This window comes from Carassius gibelio, chromosome B1, assembly GCF_023724105.1.
Source record: "Carassius gibelio isolate Cgi1373 ecotype wild population from Czech Republic chromosome B1, carGib1.2-hapl.c, whole genome shotgun sequence".
Classification (NCBI taxonomy): domain Eukaryota; kingdom Metazoa; phylum Chordata; class Actinopteri; order Cypriniformes; family Cyprinidae; genus Carassius; species Carassius gibelio.
This window is the reverse complement of record NC_068396.1, coordinates 24,332,965-24,360,850: the sequence shown is the minus strand read 5'-3', so window position 1 is coordinate 24,360,850 and position 27,886 is coordinate 24,332,965. Positions and strand designations below refer to the sequence as shown.

The 27,886-nt window shown below is 35.3% G+C and overlaps 3 protein-coding genes across 16 annotated transcripts in view; 2 read left to right on the top strand and 1 right to left on the bottom strand.

The window, feature by feature from the left end:
* stox2a (storkhead box 2a) overlaps positions 1 to 3,866 on the top strand; it is a 55,322-nt gene extending 51,456 nt beyond the window's left edge. For both annotated transcript variants that reach the window (XM_052545498.1, XM_052545499.1), the window contains exon 4: positions 207 to 3,866. In XM_052545498.1, coding sequence (XP_052401458.1) covers positions 207 to 408 — 202 coding nt within the window. In that variant the 3' untranslated portion in view covers positions 409 to 3,866. The remainder of the gene's footprint in view (positions 1 to 206) is intronic.
* A 212-nt stretch (positions 3,867 to 4,078) lies between these two features.
* On the bottom strand, positions 4,079 to 27,086 carry irf2a (interferon regulatory factor 2a). Of its 6 annotated transcripts, XM_052545504.1 has the most exons (10): positions 26,959 to 27,086; positions 26,389 to 26,459; positions 25,779 to 25,872; positions 25,124 to 25,223; positions 24,749 to 24,925; positions 24,546 to 24,580; positions 24,346 to 24,460; positions 23,662 to 23,829; positions 23,484 to 23,527; positions 19,930 to 20,656 (listed from the first exon to the last, which is right to left on the bottom strand). In XM_052545504.1, the coding sequence occupies exons 3-10, from the start codon at positions 25,863 to 25,865 to the stop codon at positions 20,327 to 20,329; spliced, it is 1,056 nt and encodes a 351-aa protein (XP_052401464.1). In that variant the 5' UTR covers positions 25,866 to 25,872; positions 26,389 to 26,459; positions 26,959 to 27,086; the 3' UTR covers positions 19,930 to 20,326. The 6 variants fall into 6 exon arrangements, with proteins under 6 accessions (XP_052401466.1, XP_052401464.1, XP_052401461.1 ...); XM_052545506.1 differs by lacking the exons at positions 19,930 to 20,656; positions 26,389 to 26,459 and adding an exon at positions 4,079 to 4,807 and having other exon boundaries at positions 26,959 to 27,078; XM_052545501.1 differs by lacking the exon at positions 26,389 to 26,459 and having other exon boundaries at positions 26,959 to 27,078.
* Positions 6,578 to 27,886, top strand: part of tmem134 (transmembrane protein 134) — a 790,957-nt gene continuing 769,648 nt past the window's right edge. For 2 of the 8 annotated variants that reach the window (XR_008152191.1, XR_008152186.1), the window contains exons 1-8: positions 6,578 to 6,753; positions 7,372 to 7,616; positions 7,704 to 7,771; positions 9,583 to 9,669; positions 9,784 to 9,860; positions 10,074 to 10,118; positions 10,324 to 10,377; positions 10,605 to 12,117. Coding sequence is in view for 1 of the 8 variants with exons in the window: in XM_052545515.1 (XP_052401475.1) it covers positions 7,416 to 7,616; positions 7,704 to 7,771; positions 9,583 to 9,669; positions 9,784 to 9,860; positions 10,074 to 10,118; positions 10,324 to 10,377; positions 10,605 to 10,687 (615 nt within the window). In the remaining 7 variants the exon portion in view is untranslated. Of the gene's footprint in view, positions 6,754 to 7,371; positions 7,617 to 7,703; positions 7,772 to 9,582; positions 9,670 to 9,783; positions 9,861 to 10,073; positions 10,119 to 10,323; positions 10,378 to 10,604; positions 19,169 to 27,886 lie in introns of those variants that run through there. The other 6 variants (XR_008152190.1, XR_008152185.1, XR_008152187.1 and 3 more) reach the window with 5 other exon arrangements.

The following is a 27,886-nucleotide window of genomic DNA, read 5'->3' as shown; positions in this document are numbered from 1 at the left end:
AAAAGCTGAAAAATGATGCAAACCAGAGTGAATCCATAGGTAAGGGTGAGGTTATGTGTTTTCTCTTTCTGAGGCCTTGTGCGATGGTTTACTGAGTTTCTCATGCTACAAAATAATGAATCCATTTTCTTGTCTTAAACTCTACTCTTTTTCTTTCTCTGTCTCTTTTTTCTCTGGTCAATTCACCACTTCCACCACTTTCTCAGCACACGGGAAAGCCTGGCGTCCAACACCTCGAGTATTGTGGAGAGTAATCGGCGACAAAATCTGGCTTTAAGTCCAGGGCACATGGGTACCACCAGCATCGGCCCCCCATTCAGCTTCCGTGCAATCCCAGAGCCCCCTACCACGCAACCTGAGAAACTGCAGAAATCCCCCAACTGCCTTGCCTCCATCACCAGCGTCTGACATGGGCCCATCTGGGTTGACGTAGGGTCAGGGTGACCTGCAATGTTGGGGTGCCTAAGTGCAGGAGGTTGGGTGAATCCCTCCATCAAGCACCTCGACTACATGGGGACTGTTAAACCCACAGGCATGGCTTCCAGAGACTGTTCCCACAGCATAAATGGTCACTGCAAAAAAAAAAAAAAAAAAAGAACAAAAAAGGGGAAAAACATGGAAAAGGACATTTCTCATCATAGGATTTACCTTAACAAGCAATTAATCAGGAAATTCTCCAGTCGGAATCAACCGTTATTTTCAAAATAGGCTTGAAGTAACTGGTAATTTAACAATGTTTTGTTTTCAAGAGTATTTTTGTCAATCACAGATTAGAGATCATCCAGCCAATGGATTAAGTATGCACGCATTTAGAAATAGATGCTGATGTGCAGGTCAAAGGTCTTACAGATTTGTGATATTGGTATGCAGTACAAGTTAAAAAATGAGGCATAAAAGCTCTAATCTGACAACATTTAATTCATGGTTCATAAAGTTGTATAATATTCCTAAAAATAAATACATTCTTCATGACACTGTTAGCTACATTGGTGACACAATAAGAATCATATTCACATGCTTAATAAAACAATGCATAGATTGAATTAGTGGAAAGAATGATCTCGTCTGAAATTTATTTTTTATTTTTTTTAAAAAGGACTACTGATTTTTTTTTTTTACTACCCAAACTTATTGTGCATACAATTGCTTTGTATGCACCTTTACACTACATAATGGATTTACCTGTTTCATTAAAGTTCATATTTAATCTCAGGTCATGAATAGTTAACTCTCCTAAGAAGAGGTAAAAACATCAGTCTGTAATCATGTTTCTGTGGATCGTTTCACTAATCTTTGTTTCTTAAGGGAATAAAACACTCTCTGTAGACAAAAAATATAAAGGATTTCAATTCCATTTTTGTCTCAGTTTAATTCAGATGTAGATTATTTTTATTGTTATTCCCTTTTGAAATAAAAAACAAAAACAGGTGTATGTTTTACGCCGGTGTGAATTTGATACCTAGTCTCATGAACCAGGACATTGTGGATGTCATTGTTGATTTGGAAACATGCTTGTCTTCTGTGTAGCTTGATGGCTTTATTTGTTGTCATGAAAGAAGGAGGATGTTGGAGAAATCGCAATGGCGGGAACACGGGTGTTGTGTCCAAAACACTCCAAGGAAAGGTCATACAGTTCTCTTCCTTTGGGCCAGCGGGATTCAGAGACTAGGCCCTTTTGCTGCTCTGATAAAACCTTTATTTTTTAAGATGTTCTTACTTGATTTCAACCCAGACCACTTTTGTGTTTTATTTTCGACCTTTTTTTGTCCGTTTTGTTGTTTTCCTTGCGAATTGAGCTGTTGCTCAAATCATGTCCCTGACCTCAATGGAAAATACGGTCGACAGATGATATGACTAAAAATTCTGCCCCAGCAAACACATGATATGTATATTAACAATCTTCTCATAGTTTTCATGATTTCAATAAATGCTTCTTATAGGTTGAGACAACTCGTTGAATGCAAGTATGTACAAATTATTTGCACTGCTATTTATCATTCCTTTCAAATGTCAGAGCTGAATAGATAACATCAGGTTTTGACCAGTCTCAGATCTTTGAGCAAAGGCTCATTTCAAAGATTCAGTTAAACATTTGGACTATGGCTTTAACTGTTTGGTGTGCCATCTCCAGAATGCACCAGAATTAATGGCCGTGTCCCTTCTGGCAGTGACTGGGTGAGATTTGGGAAAGAGAGCAGAGCTCATGTCGCATCCATTGGTGCTCTTATGTGATGATCCTAGCTTTTCATCTTTTATTTCATACCCTTCACAGTTTTGTTGCTTTGTGATGAGTGTTGAGGTGGATATCCTCCAGTGGGACTTATTGTGTTTGAATCACTTCCAGCTCACTCCCTCTTTCACTCGACTATAATCCACACATACACACTCCTACAATCAGCCATGCAAACTCCCCTAAACCCCACATACATGCACATAACTATAGCTACCTCCACCACCTGTGTAACAACAAGGTAGGGACGTGTACAGATTTGGATTCTTTGCCTGTGGAACACAGCGCTATCAGCCTCTTCTCTGTGAATGTTGACAAGGAGCGGGCGGACATTGTAACTCGGAGGACTTACTCTAAAGTAACCAGTATTAAGTGCTGTAGTTTCAACTCCATTTTTCTCAGTTTTTGACAGAAGTGTCTTTTACTTATTTGCAAGTTGTGTATAAATCTGTCTGGCACCACATCAACAGAACATTTCCCATTTTATGTTTTCCCTCCAGTTTGTTTTTTAGTTCTCTGCTGTTCCCTTCACAGGGAATATTTGTTTATCTGCTTCATTATTTCAAGCCTAGTGAGTAACCATACCTCTAGTTTATTAAAAATGCATCTAGATGCAAATCAAAGGACTACATTCTATATTATAATTAAGCACCTCAAAAGATATTTTAGGAGTTCAGCCTAAATCAAAAACAGTTTACTTGCCTTCTGCTTTTTTGGCAATACTGATTACAATAGTATTGTTTTCAGTTTCCCACCTTATATTTAAGAGGTCAGTGATTAGGGTCCAAACAGCCTCTTAGACCCTGTAGTTGGAGGTGGGATGAAGATTGTAGAAAGATACGAGACTCGTATATTAAATGGTAATTTTATATCATTGCTACACATCAGATGTACATCAGAGAGCAACATTAGACAGAGCAGGCACCTCATAATGTCTGCTCTATAAATAGATACTTTCTCAAATCATTGCAACAGAGCTTTACTTAAAACAATGGTTTAGGCCAAGAAGTATTTCAGTTCAGTGATGACTACACTTTTGATTTTTTTTTTTTTTTGGGGACATTAATACAAACTCATGGCCTCCTTTAAAGGCTCTGTCAGAGGATGCATTTTGGATATCTTTCACATTTTTGAAATGTAGTTTTAATTTGAATCCCCTCCATCTGGTAATCATTTATTTTTTTTCCGTTCGTTTTTGATCGATAAAAGGGAGTAATGCAGCCAAGACTGCCTTGTAAAAAAACATGTTTGCACTGAAATGCCTGGCCTCTGGTTGCTGTTAAGTCCATCCAAGACGGATGCTTTGTTTATATTGTAAAATATTTCATATGAAATAAAAATGACCATGAAATGTCTTCCCTTAACATTATGGATTTTAGAACCACGTCAGACAACATTGTTTCTAAATGGTGACAGTGTACAGTATCATACTGTAAATGAAATCAATCTGCCATGCTTAGTATAACTTCAAAACAAAACTGAAAGATATGAGGGATCTTTTTGTAATGTCTATAATATTTGAAAAGAAGTCCCTATTTGTGTAGTAATGGTGTTTCATCGTTGTGGTAGTGTATGTGATAAACCCAGTTGGGAGATTGTGTTACTTTTTCAGACAATAAAATAACATGTTTGGTTATATGTTTTAAATGTCTTGTGTCTTGAAACCTTTCAGTGCAATGTCTTGAAGTTATAGCCTACCATTTAGCTATTATGGATGGCGCTTCATGATGCTGGTTGAATAATCTTACCTAATCATTTATACAGTTTGAAAGAAAATCTGTTGGCATGCCAAATGAAAATCTGAAATTATTGAAACATTTTTTTATTATTTTTATTTCATACCATGTAATCACTTGTACTTGCATTCCATTTCTAGTATAAGATTATATTGTCTGAACGTAACAAATCATTCTTAATCATAATCAGAATAATCATCATTCATAATCATAGTAAGAATAATTGAATATGATTAATAAAAAAAATAGCTGAATTTGCAAGGATTCATGGATCAACTTCATACACTCACCAAACACTTTATAAGGTACAGTATCTGTGTAGTGGTTCATTAACAAAAATATATAAATCAGCCAATCACATGGCTGCTACTGCATGCATTTTGTCATATAGACATGGTCAAGATGATCTGCCGGAGTTCAGAAAGACTTTGAATGTGCTTGTTAGTTCCAGGTGGGCTGGTCTGAGTATTTCCAAAACTGATGATTTACTGGGATTTTCATGCACAACCATTTCTAGGGTTTACAGAGAATGGTCAGAAAAAGAGAAAATATCCATTGTGAGGCAGTTTTGTGGGCAAAAAATGCTTTGTTGCTGTCAGAAGTCAGAGGAGAATTACCAGACGTTTTTGAGCCCACAGGAAGGCAACAGTAACTCAATCACTCAATACAACAGAGGTACAGGTACTGTGTGCAGTAGAGTTCATCTGAACACACAACCTGACGAACCATGAAGCAGCAGAAGTGCCACTCACCAGGTGCCACTCCGGGAAACTGAGGCTACAGTTCACATGGGCTCACCCAAGATTGGAGAAATGTTGCCTGGTCTGCTGAGTCTTGATTTCTGTGTGCGAGATTTGGATGGTAGGGTCATAATTTGGTGCAATGAACATCAAAGCATGGATCCAGCCATGTATCAAAGCGTGCAGGCTGCTGCTGTGGTGGTGTAATGGTAAGGGGATATTTTTTGGCCCACTCTGGGCCCTTAGTACCAGTTGAGAAACATTTAAATCATTAGTCTACTTCCAGTATAAAAGATGTATATGCCATTATGCTTTGTCCTTCCAATAGGAAAATGTGCCATGTCACAAAGGCAAAAATCATCTCTTACAGTAATGGCCTCCACAGTCACCAGATCTCAATCCAGTTAAGCACGTTTGGGATGTGATTCTCATCATGGATGTGCAGCTCACAAATGTGCAGCAGCTGTGTGATGCTATCATGTCAATATGGACCAAAATCTCTGATAATGTTTCCAGCACCTTGCTGAATCTATGTCACGAAGAAGGCAGTTCTGAAGGCACAAGGGGAGCCAACCCAACACAAGCAAGGAGCCTTGCCACCATCTACTGGCTAAATAGCGTAAAACATCGTATGGAATAGACATTAGATTACAGATTCACATGCCTATGTATAAAATTAGTCAAATGTGCTGAACTGAAAAAATATAAACCGCTAGATTTGACAAATATCAACAAGCAGAACCCGAATGCCACAGACATTATTCAAAATGGTCAGAGGAAGTGACATTTAAGACATTTAAAGTGACATGATGGTGGAAAATGGACAAATAATAATTTTCAATTATTCAGATTTTAACTTGATTAAATCGATACATCTAACTGTGTTTATGTCGTTACAATGATTTAGGTTCAGATGGGACAGGACATAAATATTCTGTTTAGGCAATATTATATTATTGACCTCACATTTTCTAATCTAAAATATGAATATAAAATATTTTAAAACTGAGGTTTTTATTTTATTAAATGTATTGCATACAATATAACGGATCGTTACTCCTCACAGATATCTGAAAGGTGTCTGGAAAGTAAATTATAGAAATGAATCAAACAGACTTGATTTCAATTGTCCACACCACAAGAGGAATCAAACGAGAGAAAGCTGTAGAGATAACTGAATGGTCGGCTACTGGGCAAAGGACAGACATTACAGAAAAGGTGATAAACCTTTTTAGCATCAGAAGTACGTCTTTATGTACATGCAGTTAATGAAAGGAAGTAGGGAAATATATAAAATAATATATAAAATAATAAAAATAAACTGGACTTATACTCGAGTAAATTTCTAAAAACAACAAATTTCTGTCCAAACAAATCTTTCTTACATAATTTAATCTCACATTAAATCCAAGAGATTAATTACACCAGAATGTATTTATGAAGGAATAATTTGATAAATTAGTTCATGAGTTCAAAATACACATTCAGAAAGAAACACACTGAGGCTGTAATCAACTACTATATCGTTGTGTTCAATGTCTAAATTACTGCTTTTTTTTTTTTTTACTATGCACCCATCAAGATTCATTTAATGAATCAAAACAAGTCACAATAACCATTGCCATTCCGTTTGCTGTATTTTATTATTAAACATATATTTACAATTTAAGTTAAATTGTTCATAATAATTACTAAATTAAAGTATAATAACAGTAAAAATCTGCAAAATATATAAATATACATTTATCATTCCTGTGTAAATGTATCAAAATATTCCGTAATTCTCATGTAGGCAACGACTACAGTAATTGTTGTATCCTCCAGTCCTCCAGGTGTCGCTGCACATACAACCGCTACCTTTAACTGTTTAGACTCGACCCACAAAAAAGAAGCAGCTGTTACCAGCAAAGTTTAGGTTAAAGTTTTTCGCCGGCTAGTAATAAAATACATTTAAACAGATTTACTAACTTTGTATACATTGGAAGTGTTCTAGGGAAGATGGCAGAGAAAGCTATGAGTAACTGACGAGGATCAAGAGTAATGAACAGTAAGTAGAGCATTCTTCCTTTGTAGTTTTGCGCTATTGTAGGCGCTGATAACGGGATGTTGGACTCTTTAAATCTTAAGACAAACTCGTAAAATTAGCAGTAGGCATTTTGCGTTAAAACAGATGTTAGTTTCAAACACTGAAAGGATTTTAAACTCACTTTATTGTAGTATCATTCTTAAAGTTATGTGTCGTATGTAACGAGTTACTTTATAGTGCGCAAAGATGTAGATTGATTGTGGTGCATGAAAACAATCTGAACAAGCGGAAGCGCGCGGCAGTCACATGCTTCCTAGAGGCAATTACTTCGTCAAACTCAGCTATTTAGTTTACATCTAAACCTGAATCTACCATTCACTTTGAAATGGTCTGTACACTAGCTACATACTTTGATCTAAAGAAAGGGAATTTTGTTTGCTCTCCTTTCCTAATAGTTTTGTGGTAGAAACTGGAAAGGAATTCAGATGTAAAAATTATAAATAAAATTGATTATTGTACATTTTAAAAAAGTGTTAAATATGGCAGTCAATTAATATCACACTGCATTATGAGAAATATAGAGTGTATATAGAGTGTAGAAGATCATTAACTAAAATAAGATGTTTATCAACTTCACAGTGCTTGCCAGTTAACACCCAAGCAGTATCTGAGGGCCTGTAGCTATGGGCACACAGTTCACAATCGATGACGCATTCGTCCTGGAGGGGGAGGAGGATAGTGTGGTGCCTGGAGAGGATGTGGGGGACTGGAAGGGGAGAGAGAAGGATGGCGGGGGAGAAATGACATTTGGACCTCTTTCTTTTGCAAAAACACAAACGTCTGGACCCACCGGCACTCCTGAACATAGTAATCTGAAATATCAGGTCAGGTGTTTAAATGTAAGCTGCTTTTCTTTTTGAGAGTGTTTTACATGCAAACGTGACTGAACTTTATTTTGTGTTTACCCACAGAACCTGGAAAATGAAGATGCCTTACATGGCACTGTGAACTCTTCTTTCAATAACTTCTTCAAAATCAGGTTTGGCAGTTCACACTTTTAGTTGGAACATTCTCATAAAACAAGGAAATTAACCGGATGTAATAATATGAGCAGCGTAGTATAGTACAAAATGAAGGATGGGTTGCACCTTCATTAGATTTAGCTAAGCAGAGTTTAACGTTAATGTAGAAACTGCTGATTTAGGTTTTAATTCAAGGTATGTTGCACCACTTAAAGTTGGCATTACAAATCAGGAATTAAAATCACTGTAGATTTAAAACCTTCACATGTAATAAACATCAATTGTATAAATTATCATTATTATTGTATTATAATGATACAATAAACATTTTATTGTTATTATATTATAATTATATTACGATAGATAGAATGTTGACAGATTGAAGAAGCAAAAACAAATTTTACGAATCTCACAAACCATGAACAATATTTATTTTATAAATTAAGAAAGCAGGAAAAATTATTGTTGAACTGGTACTCTGTCAAACAACAAGTGGATACATTTTTGATCTGCCCAATTTTTTATGTCAAGAGACAAGTACAATTTCACAGAATATTTGTATTTATTTGTATTGTTGTGTTGTTTGAATTTACTGGATGCATAATCTGTATGTGCCATGAAATAGGATGTGATGCTGATATGAAAATATATTTAAAACTACTACTGCTACTGAAAACATAAGGTGAACTACTCTACTTAAAAAAAAAAAAAAAAAAAAAAAAATATATATATACACACACACACTATGTATGTATAGTATATATATATATATGTATGTGTGTTTTGTTTTTTAAGTAGAGTAGTTCACCTTAAGTTTTAAATGTATTGTCATATCAGCATCACATCCTATTTCATGGCACATACAGATTATGCATATATATTTTTATCATTGTGAAATAATTGTTTTTCTCTAATACGGATTGGTCACAATTAATCATACCCTTTTATCCAATACTTTTTGCAACCTCCTTTTGGGTTTTCTCCTATAATACTTGAAGAGTTTAGAGAACATTCCTTCGTACAGAATCTCTGCAGACCCTTCAGATTCACAGCTGTATGTTGGTGCTTCTCCTCTTCAGTTTACCACACTAATTTTCTATAGGGTTCAGCTCAGGGAACTGGAATGGCCAGGGCAGAAGCTTGATTATTTTATTTTTTTTGTAGATCATTTTATCCCTGTATGCACCAAACCCATCTTGAGTGTATATATATTGACCACTGAACCCAGTGCCATTTAAAGTTCCAGTCGTGTCTTGCAAATAAATATGCTGTAGTTTGTTTTTGGATGAGAGCGTTTTCTTGAATAGTTTTTTCTTGAAACCCTCCCAAACAAAAAAGTTTTTTTTTTTTTTTTTTTTTTTGAGGCTTCCTGAGCCGAACCTCAACTATTTCCTGCAGTTTGCCAGCTGTGATCCTTGGAGTCTTTGGCGACTCAAACTTTCCTCCTCACCTTAAATTATGAGGAAATAGACACACATCCCTTTACTTTATTAGAAAAAAAACATTTATTTCATAATGTGATTTTCCAAGACTTTTTTTTATTACTTTATATATACCATATATATATATATATATATATATATATATATATATATATATATATATATATATATATATATATATATATATATATATGTAGTTGCTGTGGTAAAATCTAGTTGCCCAGTTGTTAGAAATGGCAGAGTTTAAATTGATTAAATAACAACTATTTTTATACACCTAGGATATTTATAAATTGCTAGTATATAGCCAACTAAAAGACATTAAAAATGTGCTTTGCTTTTGTTGAAGTACAAGTACAAAGTCTGATTGTCTGTCTGTGTTCCAGTGATCCTGCTACTCTGTCCTACTGCAGCTCTCAGTGGTCATTCAGCACACTCAGCTCAGTCACACAGCTGTCTGCTCACTGCTGCGGGTAACACACACCTCGATTTACATATTTCTAGATGAGATTTTAACCTGATGTTAACTAAAATCACTCTGGTTGGGTAAATTAAAATGGTTCTTTTCCTTTCCTCATTCGTCCCAGGTGGACGTCTCACCCGCTGGTGAAGAAGAACAGACGAGTCGTTCTTGCCTCATTCCTCCTCTTAATCACTGGAGTTGGTGAGACTTTTGTGATATTTCTGATCATAATAAGTACTACAGATCTAAGGGGGAAGGTGTCTGGGAACTGGTTTTTCTGTTTGAGTTGTAAAGCGCTGTCTTTGTTTATCTTGCGGTCAACTCTCAAAATTCAAATGTGACTATCAGCTCTTCAGTTAATGTATTATCTCTCCCCTTCCTATCTTCCCCCTCCCTGTTCCTCCTGCCTATCAGCTTTGATCTTTACAGGCATTGTCATACAGTTAAACCCTCTCGCAGGTAAGACCGGTCATGTTGGCAATGGTTGTAAATAACTGTGAGACATGAGCAGGATTGCTTTAGCACACAAACTCGTTCAGCTAATTATAAGTGAAGCATATCACTTAAATGAGTGCTCTGAATGTCTTAAAACAAAGATAACCTTCTGAAATAATATAAATCAGCAGGTGGTTTTATGTAACCCATGTATTTTTGCCTTTTTTAGGCGTTTCAAGTGCAATTTTCTTTGTTCCTGGATTTCTTCTCTTCATTCCTGGTGGTAAGATCTAATGTGTAATTAAAATAAGCTTTTTCTAGAGTCAGCTTTCCCAGTTTGAATATCAGTAGTGGATTTTGGAGCTTAGATAATATAGTTTTATGAATTGTGAAGTTGTCAATGTAATCCATGCAATGGAAGAACATGGCTTTAACAGACAGCATGGCTTAAAGAAAAATGCTAGAGCCAAACAGCAAAATAACTCTTGCTTTTCCCCTTTTTTGTTTCAGTCTATCACGTGATCTATATAAGCTGTGCAGTTCGGGGACGAAGAGGATTCAAGTTCTTTTATTTGCCGTACTTTGAGAAGTAAACCGTTTTTCTTCGCATCATCCAGACAGGTGGTCTGGATAACCCACCATTTCAAACCCCTCTAAAATGAAGTAAGGGGATGACCTACTTTAACAAGCTCACTTACTAGTGGTTTTCTAAACCATTTCTTCTTCGTTTTGGTAAAAGCCAGTCTGTACACAGGTCTAAGTATAACCTCTACAGATAAAAAAAGAATGTGATTTAGGAGTGTCAAGTGCAAAAATATACAATCATCCTTCAAAAGAATGCACTGACTGTAATACATTTTTTTTAGTTACTAAAACATACTCACTCCCGGGGCATTCAAGATGGAGATGGCTTTTTTTATTATTCGGAAGAGATCTGGAGAAATCACATCACTTGATCACCAATGGATCCTGTTTTATGAATAGTCCAGTCTATTGATGAATGTCTTATAAAGAGAAAATCTGCTTGTTACACAAATCCATCATTGAGGTTTTTTAACTTCAAACCGCCGCTTTTGGCAATAATTCATAATAATGCTTCTTTGGTGTAAACGTCCATCCCCTGTTGTCCTCTCACATCAAAATCCACTGTGACATGCGTTTAGAATTGCACATTTCTCTCCCATTCAGTTTTCAACTATTGTATCCAGTTAAAATATGTGTCATCTATCCATAATATTGCTTTCTTCAGTGAAGATGTCTCATCTGAATCAGGAGAGAAATATGTGCAGGTCAAGCACTGTTTAAAAAACGAAGGGTAACAGGGGATGGAATTTTTACTGAGAAAGCGCTATTGAAGATACAAAATGATCTACAGCTTGGATGGCTTGGGGGGGGGGGGACTTTTTTGTTTTGTTTTCATTTTTGGGTGAACTATTCTTTTAAAACATCCACTTATACAGAATTTGAAGTTACATCTGATGTTTTAGATTAGCTGTTATTATAAGTTCTTAATTCAGTGAAACATACTTGGCATTGAGCAGGGAGTATTATAATAAACTTGTTATAGGTGCACAACGTTTTGTCAGGGAGCTTAGCAGAATTAATAACATGAAATTGCACACCTCTAGCCTTGTATAATTACAAACGAAATCATAGACAAATGACATGAAGAATGTGAAGGAGTGGATGCCGAGTTGCCATATCCTTCATACTGATATTATATTATATTATTACATGATTTCTTGTTTGACTATTAATCAAGTTATAGCAAGAGTGAAATGTGTAACCTTATGTGTGCTGTATTTCTTTTCCTCAAGATTAATGTCCACATATTATGTGTGTGTATCCAATCGTAATGATAAGACACTTGCCAGTGCTAGAAAGCCTTGAATTTTAGATAAGTTCTCTGTGTATGTGTGTTAGTATCTGTCTGTACAGGGAGAAGCTCAGACAGTCCCAGGACAAACAATCAACTGCCAGTGTCCAGCGTATCAGATCTACGTCTTTGGAGAGTTTTATCTAGGTTTTGGAACCAATCAGAATTTTGTTGACTCATGTATTGACGCAATTAGTATCCTCTGTCAGGGTATAACTGTGGTTGATTTTGTATTGTACTGAGGGCGGCCTGCGAACTCCTTCGAGAGTGTTGAAGCTGACTTCTGCTGATGAAATTGCAAACTATTTTCTTCAAGTAAAATTATTATTATTAATTGAACTCATCTCTGAGTCCTGGTCTTCATTGCGACATATCTGGTCCTTGGGTTTTAACTGTAAATTCCCCTACAGTTAATGGTGGAGGATCGGCGGGCAATAGTTCTTTGGTGACATCCCTGATCAATCATCAAACCAAGGTAGGAAAGATTTTAGATTTAATATTATTGGTTAGGGACTGTCTGTAAGTGGAGGGGGTCGAGAGAAGGAGGAACGATAGACTCACTCAGACGTGAGGGGGTAGACACCAGCTCCGGGGTGGAGTAAGGTAAATTGGTGTCACAATATACCTGTAAATTATTAACCTTGTGAGTATAAGGGGTACAAGTACACATCGGTAGGTCTTGATATAAGATATTTAGAGATGTGTACAGTTACAGAGGGAACAGGTGCACACCTATAGGTCTTAGAGAGAGACGTAAAAATTTGTTTCTAGGTGTGCACAGTCCAGGGGAGGACAAAAACGCATTCTTAACAGGCATGTGAACCCGTAAAGGGCAGTGCTGGGTCAAAGCACAGAGAGCCAAAAAGCACGAGAGGCCGTAAAGGGCAGTGCATTTACGGCCGGGTAAGCCAAAGTAGGGGTATGGGAAATCCCGAGAAGAATGTAAGACGCTAGACGGGGGTTCTAGTCGTATCTCGCTCTTCCAACTCTCGATCACCCACCATTACAGACGGGGGCGCCCCGAGCTTAGAAATAGGCCAGGTCAGTGGTTAGGGAACAGAGTATCCAAAATTAGTGTTTAAAAATAAATAGTGATAATTCATATGTGCACCTATAAAAAATATAGGGATATATGCAAAGGGAAAGTATTGATTGATCTGGGATGCCTCAGGAACAACCCCAAAAGAGCTAAAATGTAGTTTTCATGACCCTGATTGGATTGGACCAGTATATGGAAATTCTGGAATATACTTTGCAGTTTCATCACGCAGAAGTCAAGTGCTGTTGGTAAGATCGCCGCCTCAATATGTTTTTGGTTTATGATAGAAATATGACTGACAAATTAGGTAACCTGGTCAGCCCTGATAGAAATAATGAAACAGAAGAGAGCAAATGCTGTAAACAGTTTGGCTCTGAAGCTCTGACTTTAAAAAAATATATATATTCTCTGAATTCATTTAAAGAATGATCAGTCTGAGCTTTAATTCTGATTGTAATGTTAAAACAAAAACTTGATTGGCTTTAAACTTAGAAAGAACCTGAGAAATAAACATTTATAAATGTATGTGCCGATTTGTTAAAAATAATCCCAGAAGTAACTGAGTGATGATTTAATCTGATTCTCTGTGCATAGAAGGTTTAAATGACAAAGAATGATATCATAAGATCTGTTCCAGTTCTTATATAATTGTTGAAAGTTCTGACAAGGCATACTGAACAGAATTCTGGGTTAGTGAAAAAAAAAAACTGAAGGCACACAAATTGGCAGTGGCATTTTGGAAAAACTTAGAAGCTTATGTTTTGTTAAAAAAAGATAAAATTACTTTGACTACAATGAAGCCGTTGTTTTATCTCATGCTGGCCCCCACCATGACTCTGGCTCAAGCTTTGAAAGTACCAGAGACATGTTCTGAGAAAAAAAAAAAAAAAAAAAAAAAATGTAATTTCTATATTTACTAATGTTTGGCCAAAAGAGTCATTTTATTGTTGGATTGCAAAATTGTAGTCACGCAGCATCATAAAAAAAGAAAAAAGAAGAGAAAAGAAAATTATTTTTTGTTTATGAGATGATAAAGTTGTAAACAAGTAACATAAACGGGGGTTTCAAAGTAACTTTGAAGACAGCATGCTAGCAAGACCCAAAGTAATATACCTGGGTCAGATAACCTCTGACAGATTTAAAACCAATGTTGAAATTCAGAAGCCATGGCCAGAATTAAGTGAATGGATAAATACAAGTTGATGTAAAAGTAATGACAATGACTGCAAAGAACTTTGAGAAACATTTGAGTTGCGAAAATAAAGTAAAAATACAATTATAAAGATGTTTATTTTTAAAATGCATATAATTTCTGACAAGTTTTAAACTGGGCTAGAGTAAAATGATAGTACGATGAAATTATGTTAAAAATGAATGAAAATGCATTGTTACGAGTCCTGAATCCCTCAGAGTTCTCTCTCTCTCTCATTCAAAGTAAGCTAAAATGCCGTTATCTGAGCTTGTGTTTAAGTGATAAGATATTTATAGTACAGCACAGTGTTTCAGTCAAATCATAGGCAGAGATGCTAAAGGACATGCTAAAAAGAGTTCAGATTTAATGCATTAAGAGGGCAATTGGTAGTTAAATGTCCAACTGCCCAATGCATGTAAGAAATAAGAGATTATAAAAATAATGAATAACAGTTTAGGAGCAATTGTTGAAGAGACATGAGGGCTTTAAAATCATAATACAGACCCTGAGCTATAGATGTAATAATTTTGAATAGTTAAACAGTTGTATTGCTATTTGTTCTATGACCAGTAACTTATCTGTCTTATTTTTAGTCTCCACCATCATACAGGGCCTGATGGCTGCAGCTACAGAAGCAACAGAAAATTACAATGAATGGACGGGTGTGAAAAATTAATTCACTGAGTAATCTCAGCATGATAGTTTGGAGGTATCCAATTGAGTTTAGCGATTAAATATTAGTTTGATTAACCTTTTTCAATGTTTTAACACTAGTAGGTGCTGTCAATGGCTCTCATGGTTCTTGAGTGCACCTTTCCTAAGCTGCAGGAAATACTGGATTCTGGAAGAAGACTGTCGAGGATGTTGCAACGGGAAAAAGTGGTTACCAGTGTGCATGAGGTGATTTCTCAATGACGGGTAAGATCCTCTTCTGGCCAATAGGGGACAACCTAAGGCAGGGGGTCACCGCCACTGGGCACCTGCCCTGAAGGGAGGTGTTATATGTGAGATGGTAGTGGAGTTGAGCGGATGCTCGATAGGCCTAGAGCATCATTAAGAGGGGAACTGTATGAAGTACAGCAATCTGCCTCAAAATGTGAGCTCCTCCAGACCTGATCACCAGCAACCGCATTCCTTGATTGATTGTTGTGACAAGCGTCCACAACTTGATGCCACTATGCCAGTGGATCACACCCTGAGGACAAGGAGCCTTATTTATAAAAAGTTAATGGCAATGGGCTTTCAAGAACCATCTGAGACCATGTGATGACAGCCATTATTTTGAGACAAAAATTTCTTATGAGGCTAAAATGATATTGAACTAATATGTCTATATCATAGTCTTTACTCATGCAGGTCATTAGGCATGGCATAAGATGATTACAAGATATGGTGGTGGCTAAAAATGAAGACTGCTTCTGCTTAATCAAGAGATGGTTTAGATAACAAAGGTTAAGGGAATTAAGCATGTAAGGTAAAAATAATTTTAAATAAATGTTCCTAGCATTATGTATTTTAAACAGTTTAAACTGAGATTTTGGATCTAGAAACTTTGACATTTTTAACTTATTTGAATAATTTAGGGTTATATGTTGTAATGAATTTTATATTATAGTCTAAGTTAAAGTTTGGCAAAAATTGTCAAAATAAATAAATAAATAATATTTTGCACAGTAAGAGAGAGAGAGAGAGTGCTTGAGTGGAGGCAGGGATGGTGCTCTTCTTCTATTATTGGCCTGCTAAGAAAGAGTAACCAAAACAGAGCAATAATTTTAAGACCAAAACAACCCAGCTGATTTTTCTCTAAATAAAAATCATTAATGAACAGGCAAACTTTGAGATTAGATAAGAGATTAGGTACAAACTTGGTAAAATGCACAGACAATGTTTGAGTTTAAATCCTTCCGATTTAATACCAAAAGGAAAACCTTAAATATGAGCTGTTAAAATATAAATGTGTTAAGTATGTGCATGCATGAGGATGGCTATATATATATTATTGGGGGACAATTCTGTTCCTGTTTTGTTTCAATTGAGTCACTAACCTCTGGAATGAGTGTTTTATCATTACAGATGTGTTAAGTGAAATTACTTTACAGAAGTCGATAATTCTGAGTGAAACTAATGAAAAGACAATGCCAAACATGGGACGAGCTTTAAGTGGATTGGTTATCCAGCTCTGTCTGCTACTGGTAATAATGACTTGTTTTGTCTTTTATAATGCTGATTTAAATCACTCTCTGGATTAATATGTTTAAGAGTGTTTATATGATTGGATTTGTGAAATTTAAGTTTGCCGTCCAAAATGGGTTTAAAATCCATGCCTAAATTTAAATGAGGGTCTAAATTTTAACGTTAACACTTTGTTGTTTGAATGGTAAAGGTAAATATTTTAGACTTGACGGCAGAAAAACAGTGACAGATTGGCTAAGTCACTAACCAAATTATCCAGAGAGCACCCTCACATAGAGAAGCCTGGTGGGAAAACAAAGGAGTGAATCCGGTTTATGTAATATAGTGCAAAAGCAAAAGCAGCCATAAGGCTTTGTGGCTCTTCAAGGTCTGAATGACGCAATAGTTTGGTTTATGTAGAACAGAGATAAGTTGAACAAAAACGTGTGGATCTTCTGGGATAGCCCCTTAATGGAGGAATACCATAACAAGAAGTTTGAATTAATTGAAATAGCACAGCAAAAAAAATAAAAATAAAAAAATAAAAAAATAAATTTTGTTTAAACAACACAATTGTAATAGGCTCTATAGAGCTGCTTATGAACACCTGTCAAGTCAAATCAAATTAATATTGTGAACACTGACAGGGCTTTTTGATAATGTATACTGTTTCAATACAGATTTACAGAAACTGAGGATGTCTCTTTAATAAATATTTGGGCGTTTAGAACTAAGTAATAGTATTGTTCATTTAGTAATAGTATTGGGAAATCTGTCTGCTCTTTTTTAGTTTATAATAATTTTGAGTAAATAAATATCACTGCCAAATGACAAACATGAACGAGGGTTTTAAAGACATTGATCACGTAGCTGATGTGTAAGCATTTCTAACTGACAAAACAGTGAGAACTAAATTGACTTAATACGAGGTATTGAGGATTTGCTTCTGAATGTGTCATTAATATAGTCTGAGTACAGTAATATGGTATGATAATTGACAAGACTTACATTTAAAAAAAAAAAAGGGGTAATAATAAGGCAATGAGTATGGTTAACAGTAATGTCCTGGTATAAAATACATGCATGACAATAAGTGGACGGGTTAGTTGTATTTTTGAAGTTAGACACTTCGATACTTAAAATGTAATTTTGATCAAATGTTGTTAACAATGACAAGTTTGGGTTAATGGTTAATGTATGTTTAAACAGCATGTGAACTATGATGACTGCAAATGGATTCGTGGTGAAAGTAAAACTTAATAAAAGGGCTATTAAGTAATAAACTAGGAACTGCTCTAGGTTTTCAAGGAAATTATGATTATGATTATTTTTATTTTTAAAGATGGCTCAATATTGATTACTTATTTTTGGTTTGTTTATTTTTGTGTTTTTAACACCAAGTTTGGAGTGAAAGGGTAAAATGGATACTCAATCTCTCTAATTGCACCATTGATCGGGAAAATGATAGATTTTCATAAAATAAGGGTATCTTTACTGGGATTTAGGTTATAAGCAATGTCTGTATTTGGTATCTGTGAGGTGACTGAGGGTCTGACATATGTCAGGAATGCAATAACAGTGGTTATTCATTTAGCCCGGCTTCCAGAGAATAATATATATAAGTTTATTGTAATGCGTTTATTTTACGATATGACCAAATTAACTAAAATCCATCGTAGTTGTATAAGACATGTTAAAAGAAAACAAATAAGACAAATATCCTTCTTAAGGGTTACATTTTTTTTTTTTTTTTGAATTGGTTATAGTGTATGCGTTTTTCTTTAATGATTTGTTAAATCTGGTTAATGAATATGCAAATTTAGTCTTAAGGTTGTTGGATAAATGTTTTGTTTTAGAGGGTAAGTGTGAAGTAGCTGTAGTAGGAAGAGAGGTATTCACAAAGAGATGTTGATGAAAGTATATATGGATGGAGGACACTTTTCCAGGTAGAGGGACACACAGAATGATTCACTGGAAAAGACATTGTTAAGAAAGACTAGTGCAAGTGCAGCTATTGTGGGATTAAGTAAGTAGATGAATGTATATGGGAAGTAAGAATGTATATGGGAAGTATTTTGTACAAAATAATGTGTTTATTACTAGAAATGTCAGACAGTACCAGAGATGTTAAGTATATGCACCTGCTTAAGTTGACAAACAGCCTGCATTATTAGCATGCATCACAACTACACCTGACCTCATTTATTAGACCAGATGTTGGGTATTAGACCCCACATTGATCTAAAACGGGGGACTGAAGGAGTGGATGCCGAGTTGCCATATCCTTCATACTGATATTATATTATATTATTACATGATTTCTTGTTTGACTATTAATCAAGTTATAGCAAGAGTGAAATGTGTAACCTTATGTGTGCTGTATTTCTTTTCCTCAAGATTAATGTCCACATATTATGTGTGTGTATCCAATCGTAATGATAAGACACTTGCCAGTGCTAGAAAGCCTTGAATTTTAGATAAGTTCTCTGTGTATGTGTGTTAGTATCTGTCTGTACAGGGAGAAGCTCAGACAGTTCCAGGACAAACAATCAACTGCCAGTGTCCAGCGTATCAGATCTACGTCTTTGGAGAGTTTTATCTAGGTTTTGGAACCAATCAGAATTTTGTTGACTCATGTATTGACGCAATTAGTATCCTCTGTCAGGGTATAACTGTGGTTGATTTTGTATTGTACTGAGGGCGGCCTGCGAACTCCTTCGAGAGTGTTGAAGCTGACTTCTGCTGATGAAATTGCAAACTATTTTCTTCAAGTAAAATTATTATTATTAATTGAACTCATCTCTGAGTCCTGGTCTTCATTGCGACATATCTGGTCCTTGGGTTTTAACTGTAAATTCCCCTACAAATGAAAATCTCAATAGGAGATAACCAAGAATGCAATTCATCGTTTAGGAGATTGCATGCACACATACAGTCTTGATTTGTAAAGCATTTTGTCTTATCCATCTATTGTAAATTTAAGGTAAGATGCAGCAACAAGTGATTTGCTTCTCTACTGCACATTCATCTTTTTAAACTACTACCACTACTAACACTTTGAACCACTGTTTTAATGTACATCATACAAAAACAAATGAGTATTGAAAAGATTTTGTATTGTGTAATTCTTTTAATCAATATGACACTACAATAAACCTGTTTTTATATTTGCTTTTACATCTCTGTGCTGCAGTTGTTCACTATGAAAATTAGTGACTCTTGTAGAAAACGTTAATACAAAACTAAAGCAAAAATCTACTTGCATGGAAACAAAAGGCTTTCAGAACACAAGTTAGAATGTTTTGACAAGTTAATACACAACTCGAATTAGTGAGTCCCTATTCAAGTATTTATAGCCTTGCGGACATGGGAGAGCTAAACCGCAAGGAAAACAATGTTTCCAGGTTTGACAGTTCAATAATTATGTTGTTCTGCAATCAAATCAATGCATTCAGACATGACAATTTCATTTGAAAATGTACAAAACCTTAAGCATTTCGTTAAGAAAATGCTCATCATTGTGCTACAGTACCCTGTAGAAAAATATACATGCAAATTCCCCTTAAGAATTCCCAAGAAACGCTTCCATTTAATTCATTTAAATTACATCTGCTGTCAACAAGTATGAAATGTCACTCCAATTCAAAATGAATACAAGCATATTCTCCCAGTGCTGCATTATTACTAGCTTACACTGACAACTTCTGTGATTAAGTGTCACATTTGTGAGGTAGTTATACAAGTTACATATTTAACACTGTTATGAGAATGAGGTAGTGTGTGCAAAATATTTTCGAAATATTATTGTATAACGGATTTGGTATTAAAAGCTGAACACGAATACAAGAAAATATTTGAGGGAAATCTTGTACCTGAGAGTACTTGATTAATGTTGAATAATGGGTTGTAGGTATATCAGCTAGACAGCAGCAGGTTGTACATTTCAAGTGTCTTCACTGTAGTGTTTTGTGTTTTGCAACAGAGAGGTCCACAGCTTTAGCGATCACACTTGCCTGAGAAGTCGGGCTTCTGGTGAGATCTGGTGAGGGGGAAGTGTTCGAGGGTTCTTTGCCTGTGACTTTTTGGAAATTAGACAGGCAGGGGAACCATGGAGGAGTGTTGTATGCAAATAGGGGCGAGTCCTCTCTGGAGCTGGTCACTTTGAAATTGATTTTTGTTGACATGAAAAATGTGTTTGGGGAGGATTGAGCTGATGATTGGATCCTTAACACAGAATTACATGCTGATCTTTGTGATGCTTTTAAAGACAAGTCCTGGGGAAGCTGCAGGGGGAAGTTAACACTCTTAGCACAAAAGAATTGACCAAATTGGCTGTGGCTTGAAAACAACATTTTGTAATTTTTGTAAATCTAAGTACACTACCGGTCAAAAAGTTTGGATTCAGTAAGATTTTTTTTATTTTATACTCACCAGCACTGCATTTATTTTAATAATAATAATAAAAAACATTAAAAACACAGAAATAATTCCAATATGCTGATTTGGGTTTTATGAAACATTTGGCATTGTCAATATTGACCACAATTGTGCAGATTCATATTTTTGTGGAAATCATGATGCATGTTATTAAGGATTCTCTTTGAATAAAATGTGTCTTTACCAGAGGTGGGGACAAGTCACTCATGGTCAAGTCCAAGCAAGTCATCAAGTCTCGAGACAAGACTCAAGTCACAGTTCAGATAAATCAAGCAAGTCAAGTTAAGCGTTCACCCTAAGCAAGTCAAGTCGAGTCCTGAGTCCTGTTTCAAGTCAAGTCAGTACAAAAATAAATAGAGGTAAATTTTGTTCAATACGTATTTATTTTTGCAGAGAAAATATGAACTTGTATACAATTATTATGTATCGTATTCATTATACATTTGCTATATATGAATCATACGCATATCTGTGCTACATTAATATCTGATATATAATAAAATGTAATTGTGTTGTTTACACAATCCAGTCATCTAATTCAATTTAATTGAAACAGTCTAAAATGTGTTACATTTACAGAAAATAAGGTTTGCCAAGACAATGGCACTAAGCTGTGAACGATAGTGTCCGGTTCGCGAACGAATCGTTCGATTGAACCAGTTCACCAAATCGAACTGAATCGTTTGAAACGGTTCGCGTCTCCAATAAGCATTAATCCACAAATGACTTAAAGCTGTTAAGTTTTTTTAATGTGGCTGACACTCCCTCTGAGTTCAAACAAACCACTATCCCGGAGTAATTCATTTACTAAAACAGTACACTGACTGATCTGCTGTGAAGAGAGAACTAAAGATGAACACTGAACTGAGCCAGATAACAAACGAACGATTGACTCGTTCTCAAGTCAAGATCCGGTTGCATCGGTTTTCGGATCACGTCTATGGGATCACCAACACTGAACCGAGAACTGTTTCCTTCGGACGCGTCCAGCATTAAAATTCAGGTTATGCCACTGTTATAGCTAAATTCCCCAATACATTGATTTATGAGAAGTATCAGTAATGATAATGGTCACATTTCTAATAAGTAATAAAACATATGCAACCAAGGCCAAATTATAACAAACATAAAAGATTAATTCATTAACGTACATCAGTAATCGTTATAGATCTTAATGACACTAACTATAAAGAGATTACTTTAATATTACCTTTCTTTGTGGTTCTTGAAATGTCGAAAGAAATTTGATGCTGTCGTGTTGGATATTCTTCCTTTGCATATTTTGCATCTGGCAAATCATTTTTTATCGGAACGGTCCACTTCAAAGTCCTATTTGTGGTGCTTGACTAATGTCTACCATGTTTGACGCAGTTTGAATTTTGCAGCGTTAAAGGCGTTATATATTATTGTTAATTTTCTTGCTGATTGTTTATTGTACATTCAAGTCATTGTCGAGTCTTACACTTCAAGTCAAGTCTAAAGTAACTTGTTGTCAAGTAATTTTCATACTTTAATCAAGCAAGTTGCAAGTCCTGAAAATTGTGACTCAAGTCAGACTCGAGTCAAGTCATGTGACTCGAGTCCCCCACCTCTGGTCTTTACTGTCACTTGTGATCAATGGAATGGAGCATTCATGTTTGGTCACACTTTAGTTTGGAGACCCATTCTCACTATTAACTATGACTTTTGCTCTATAAACTCTGCTTCTTAATAGCAGTTGCTAAATTTAGGTATGAGGTAGGCTTAAGGGATCTAAAATATGGTTATGCTGAATAAGGCATATAAGGGGTCATGAACTGCCTTTTTTTATTTTGTACTGTTTTCAAAGGTCCACTTCTAATGTTAAGATTTAAACATCAAATAAACAATTTATAGTGTAGAAGTAATAGTTTGTTTTCTGTCCTGTTTTTATCAGAACGCTCTGTTTGAATAGGCGTGGCGGACTGTAAACTTGGAAGTAAACACCCACTGCTATGATTGGCTAACACTTGTGTATGTTTGACAGCGACATTTCTCATAGATGGACGCTGCTGTAATTTAAGTCAAAAATGCATAAATACTCTGTACATATCAAACATTCTGCTTAACAGAGAAACGCTAGTGTCCATGTAATAAAAAGTTACTGACACTTGTGTTGTGATATTACTGTCAGTTACAATATAGCTGGGACAGCACCATCCTTTAGTTTCAATCTTTCTGAAAATCCTGCAGAGTATGTAAATTAATCTGTGGTAAAAATGAACTGAACATAGGACTGAGTTTTAGACTAATGAGAAAGTTTTAATTTCTGAAACTTACTGGATGTTTTTAATAGTAAATGACCTCTTATATGCCAAAAGATCAAGGGAATTTTGGTGTCTCAGTTCATGACCCCTTTAATATATGCTTTTTAAATACTAATAAACAGCCTATGTGATGTAATATGCATGCTAATAAGTAAGTAGCTAATAGTAACAATTAGTCCTTAAAATGGTCCTTTAAAAATAACAACAACAACATTCATACTGAACCCAAGATTTTGAATGGCAGTGTATTTGCTGCAATGGGCTGCTACCTAAAACAATTCTTTAAGATCTAAGCTTAAGTCGTATTTTTTTTAAATGAAAGGGAAGGTTATATTTTAAAAAGGAAGGATATTCTTCCTTGGAATTTTTTCCCTATTTGCATCCATACCTGTACTAAGTCTTCATCACTGTATGTGCTCTCTGTGTCACTCTCTGTTGAGAAGGAAACAGAATAAAATTCATAATGATATCCAGCTGTGTAATAGTAACAGTAATATGCAATTTATCATTCATGAGGTGAAAACAGCACAAAGTCAGCAGAGCTCAAAGCAAAAAAAGGACCCTACCACTGTTGGATGAAACATGGGAGTCCTGGAGAGGGAGACACTCTTCAGTGGAGCTAAACACAGGTTCTGCATTCTCTGTTGCCACTTCGACAACTGCACACACATCAGGGATTTCAGCTACAGCCATCTCCCTCACACATGACATGGGCACGGGGAAGCGCTCATGCTCTGCGTTGAGGAATAAACATGTATGATTTAGAAATTGTATCATTAACATTTCTACTAAAATACATTTTACTTATTTGGGTTAACATTTTGGTAACATATTACAAAAAAAGTATTTGGATACTTACTACGGAAGTCAATTGGTAACAGATACTGTTTGGTTACAAAGATTCGTCAAAATAACTTCTTTTTAAATAAACACATAGGTTTGTAAAAATCTGAGGATGAGTAAATGACAGAATTTTCAGTTTTGGGTTAACCGTCCCTTCAAGCCACCCTTAAAATATGAAAAAAAAAAAACTAATTTCATGAAGGTTAAAATAATAAAATAAAAGCTGGTTCTGAGTTTTAGCATCATTTGTTTTATGAATACCAAAGAACTACATGCATTATAAGTGTGGTTTGAATGTCAAAATATGTTTTGGGACCACTATAGATAAGTACATTTTCTGACGCTGCTTCTATAAATGCCTTGTTATTTATTTGGACAGTAAAACAATGCATGATTTGGTTAATTACCAGTAAATAGCACAGTGCTGTCTGGTGTAGTTTCTTCCATTAAGTTCTCTTCACTTTGTTCTTTTTTGATTTTATATTTTCTGGGAATGCCAGCTTTCCGTTTCTGAAAAACCCTCTAAGGAATCAAACATAGGTGTGAGCTTATTTGCAATACTCAGAAATGTGCACTATTGTTTTAGTGTAGATTCATGCGTTCCTACTTTTGCTCTTTGCTCCAGGTCCATCTTTTTCTTCCCTGAAAAAAGACAATATGCATTTAGAAAATCTTAAATGCCATCATAAGAATTTCTACACCATGATAAAATGATGTACATCGACATTAATAAGTATAATAGCAAAAATGCTATGGACTGACATGGATTTCTTCTCAATAATATTGTGTTTAATTAATGACTGCAATCACCTTTCTTAACAGCTTTTTCATATGAGGAAAGCATTCTGTACATTCTGAAGGCATTGCTTCCTCTCTTCATGCTTTTATCTTTCACTTCCTCAATATCTGGAAGAGAATTCATAGCACAGCGGAAATTTGCCTTCCAGGTCTTAGGGTCTGGTTTGTCAATACCTGGACGATACTTTCCTGTATGAAACATAATTAAGTAACAACTGAATCAAAATAATATACAACAAAATGGAGTTACAAACCAATAGAACGAACAGAATACATTCAAAGCTGTGTACAAAAGCAGAATCAACTTGACTGCATGGTACATTTTCACTTTGTTAGCCCCTATTCTTTATACAAGAGACAATGAGCAACAGCCCTTTCAACAGATACCTGTGTGAATGGCCCAGTTCATAAATAAAGGTGCATCCTTTTCTAAATCCCATCCATGTCTGGCTGCATGCATCCATGGTATCTGAAATATCCTTTTCTCCTGTAAATAGAAACATTTGAATGGTGTACTATTGCTCAATCCATGTGCAATGAGTTGAGTAACATTTCAAGCATAGTTTAAAATTACATTAAGATCATTTTCACAATGTATTAGTAAAGACAAACTCTCATGTTAAAAATTAACATAACTATAAAACTCTGCCCAAGACATGTAAATTAAAAATTATTTCCCATGGCTTATTCATTCATTCATTCATTAATATACATTTATTACATGGCTCTCTGGAATACTTGATTCTGATTGGTCAATGGGTTATTCCCTGATAACAACTGTCATCATTAACAACATTGAATAATGGATTGCTCATCCGGGTATTTGAAGCCTTGGGTTTAAAAAGCCAATGAAATATTTAATTTCAAATAATTATTTTGGGGCTAATTATTCACCTGTGTGGCAAGCAGTCAGGTAATCGACAGTTGTTATTTCAGAATAAAATATTGAGTGCGATGCAAGATTTATACATCTATATATATCCAGCATGAAAATACTCTTCTTAAAATTAATGATAATTTGATGTCAGATTTCTACCCTCACCTCATTGACCCAGGCTAGACCTTGAATTTGCCCACTCTCGATCTGTTGCTCCAACCAGGGGCGCATTCTCATTCTGTCCACTGGCATCTTGACGCTGAACACAATCAAATACAGTGAAGATTTCAAATAGAAGTTACTGGACATTCTGTCTCACAGTGAAAACTCATTATGTGGTAAAAAAAAAAAAAAAAATTAAGATATACAGAAAATAATAATAATAATAATAATTTTTAATTGTTTTGTTCATTTATCTATAACTTTTGGGTCAGTGAAGTGCTCTGGAGGAAGCCAAGATGATTCACTGCAACTGGGACACAACGTGCTCTCTCTTTATATGGATTATTTTCCACATAAATTCCATATAAACCAATAATTATTATTCAGAATAAAAATAATTTTTCAGAATATTATATCAGTGCATGTCATAATAAAGATTAACGATAAAATATGATGAATAAACCGTACATGTAATTACATAATGCGACATATTTGGACATTTATTAGTGTAAATATGTTTCAACCCACCTTCAAAAGATAGTGTAAAATCTATCTATTTGTAAACAGATTTATAAATCCATCCTTCTGCTTCGAAAGCCGTTTAGGTGTTTACCTGTAGAGGAGGCAGCCGATAATCCTCTAAAGATCCCTAGATGAGATGTGTTGTTCAATCCCGTCCTGGAGCTACGCAGAAAATGTCACCATATTTTGTTTTGGATCTACTTTCTTCATCCTCTTAAGAAAAAGGCGGTGATTTTTTTCAATTTGGACATCTGAACTGTTCCAGAAAGCCCTGCCTTTCGTGTTTTATAGAATGACGCAAAAACGTCACTGAGAAGCAGACCGCGGAAGTGAAACAACTGAGCGCTTCATTGGTCGGCGGGGCATTTCTTTCACTTTCACTTCCGCTTCCACATTAACCCGACGCCGCCTGCTGGAGCTCGACGACACTAGCAGCAAACCGCAGCAGTTTTGGGACACGTCTGTGATATTATTACAATATTATTATTACCAAGTATACAGACGAGGATTTAAACATTTTGTGACTAAGGAACACGGTCAAGTACCTTATGTATGTTGGAATCGTTTAAACAACAACAACTGACTGAGTGGCGTTTGTCTTTTGTTATTTTTTTTTCTTATAAACTTTTTTTCCCAAAAACTCGTAAATGATATAACTTACTTGTTTTGAGCAAATAGTAGTTTTGATTCAACTCTGCGTTTGTGCTGATCCCAGAGATTCACAGTCGTAGAGTTTCGCTGTGGTTGTGCTGGGAATCTTTTCATGGACCATCTGTTTTCTGTTTTCTGCTGACTGCGACTAGTGACCCTGCTTATTTTAGAGCAGAGGGCTGATTTAATTGGGTTACGAAATTGCTTCAAATGACCTTCTGTGGCGTCAGAACATGGAAAGGGTGTGCAGGATTTGTATGAAATAGTTTCATGATAATTTAATGACTTAATAAGAGAACTCTGTCTATGGAAAGCATACAATAGAAGTACATAAAGGAACATTCCGCCTAGAAATGACAATCACCCTGATGTCTTTTTATACCTGAACACAGAACTTTTTTATTTGAAGAAGAATGTCGATAAGCAAACAGTTTCGGTTGCCACTGACTTCCACTGCTTTGTCTGTCCATAATGAAAGTCAAAGGGAATCGAAACTGTTTAGTTACAGCATCCTAAAGAATAGTTTATTCTGCGTTACACGGAAGAAACAAAGGCATACAGGTTTGAAAATACAAAATGGTAAGTAAATGATGAAGATTTGTATTATTTATTTATTTTTATTTTTGGTAAACTATCACTTCAAGGTAGAGTTAATACCTTTTTTAACTACGAATTGTAAAAAAAAAAAAAATCTATTACTGATTGTAATATGAGTCAAAACAAGCAAACCATAATAACATTTAATATAAAAATCACTTTATTAAAATAATCTGTTACAGACCAACTAAACTCCTCGTGGATCTATTAAAAATTCGCGAAAGAAACAGACTAATCGGGTTTATTTATATTTTATTTCCTGTGAACATTTTCAATTCCAGTTTTGTTGCTAATTTGTTTATTTTCGTTATAATCAAAGTGGTGCGTTATGTAATAATATC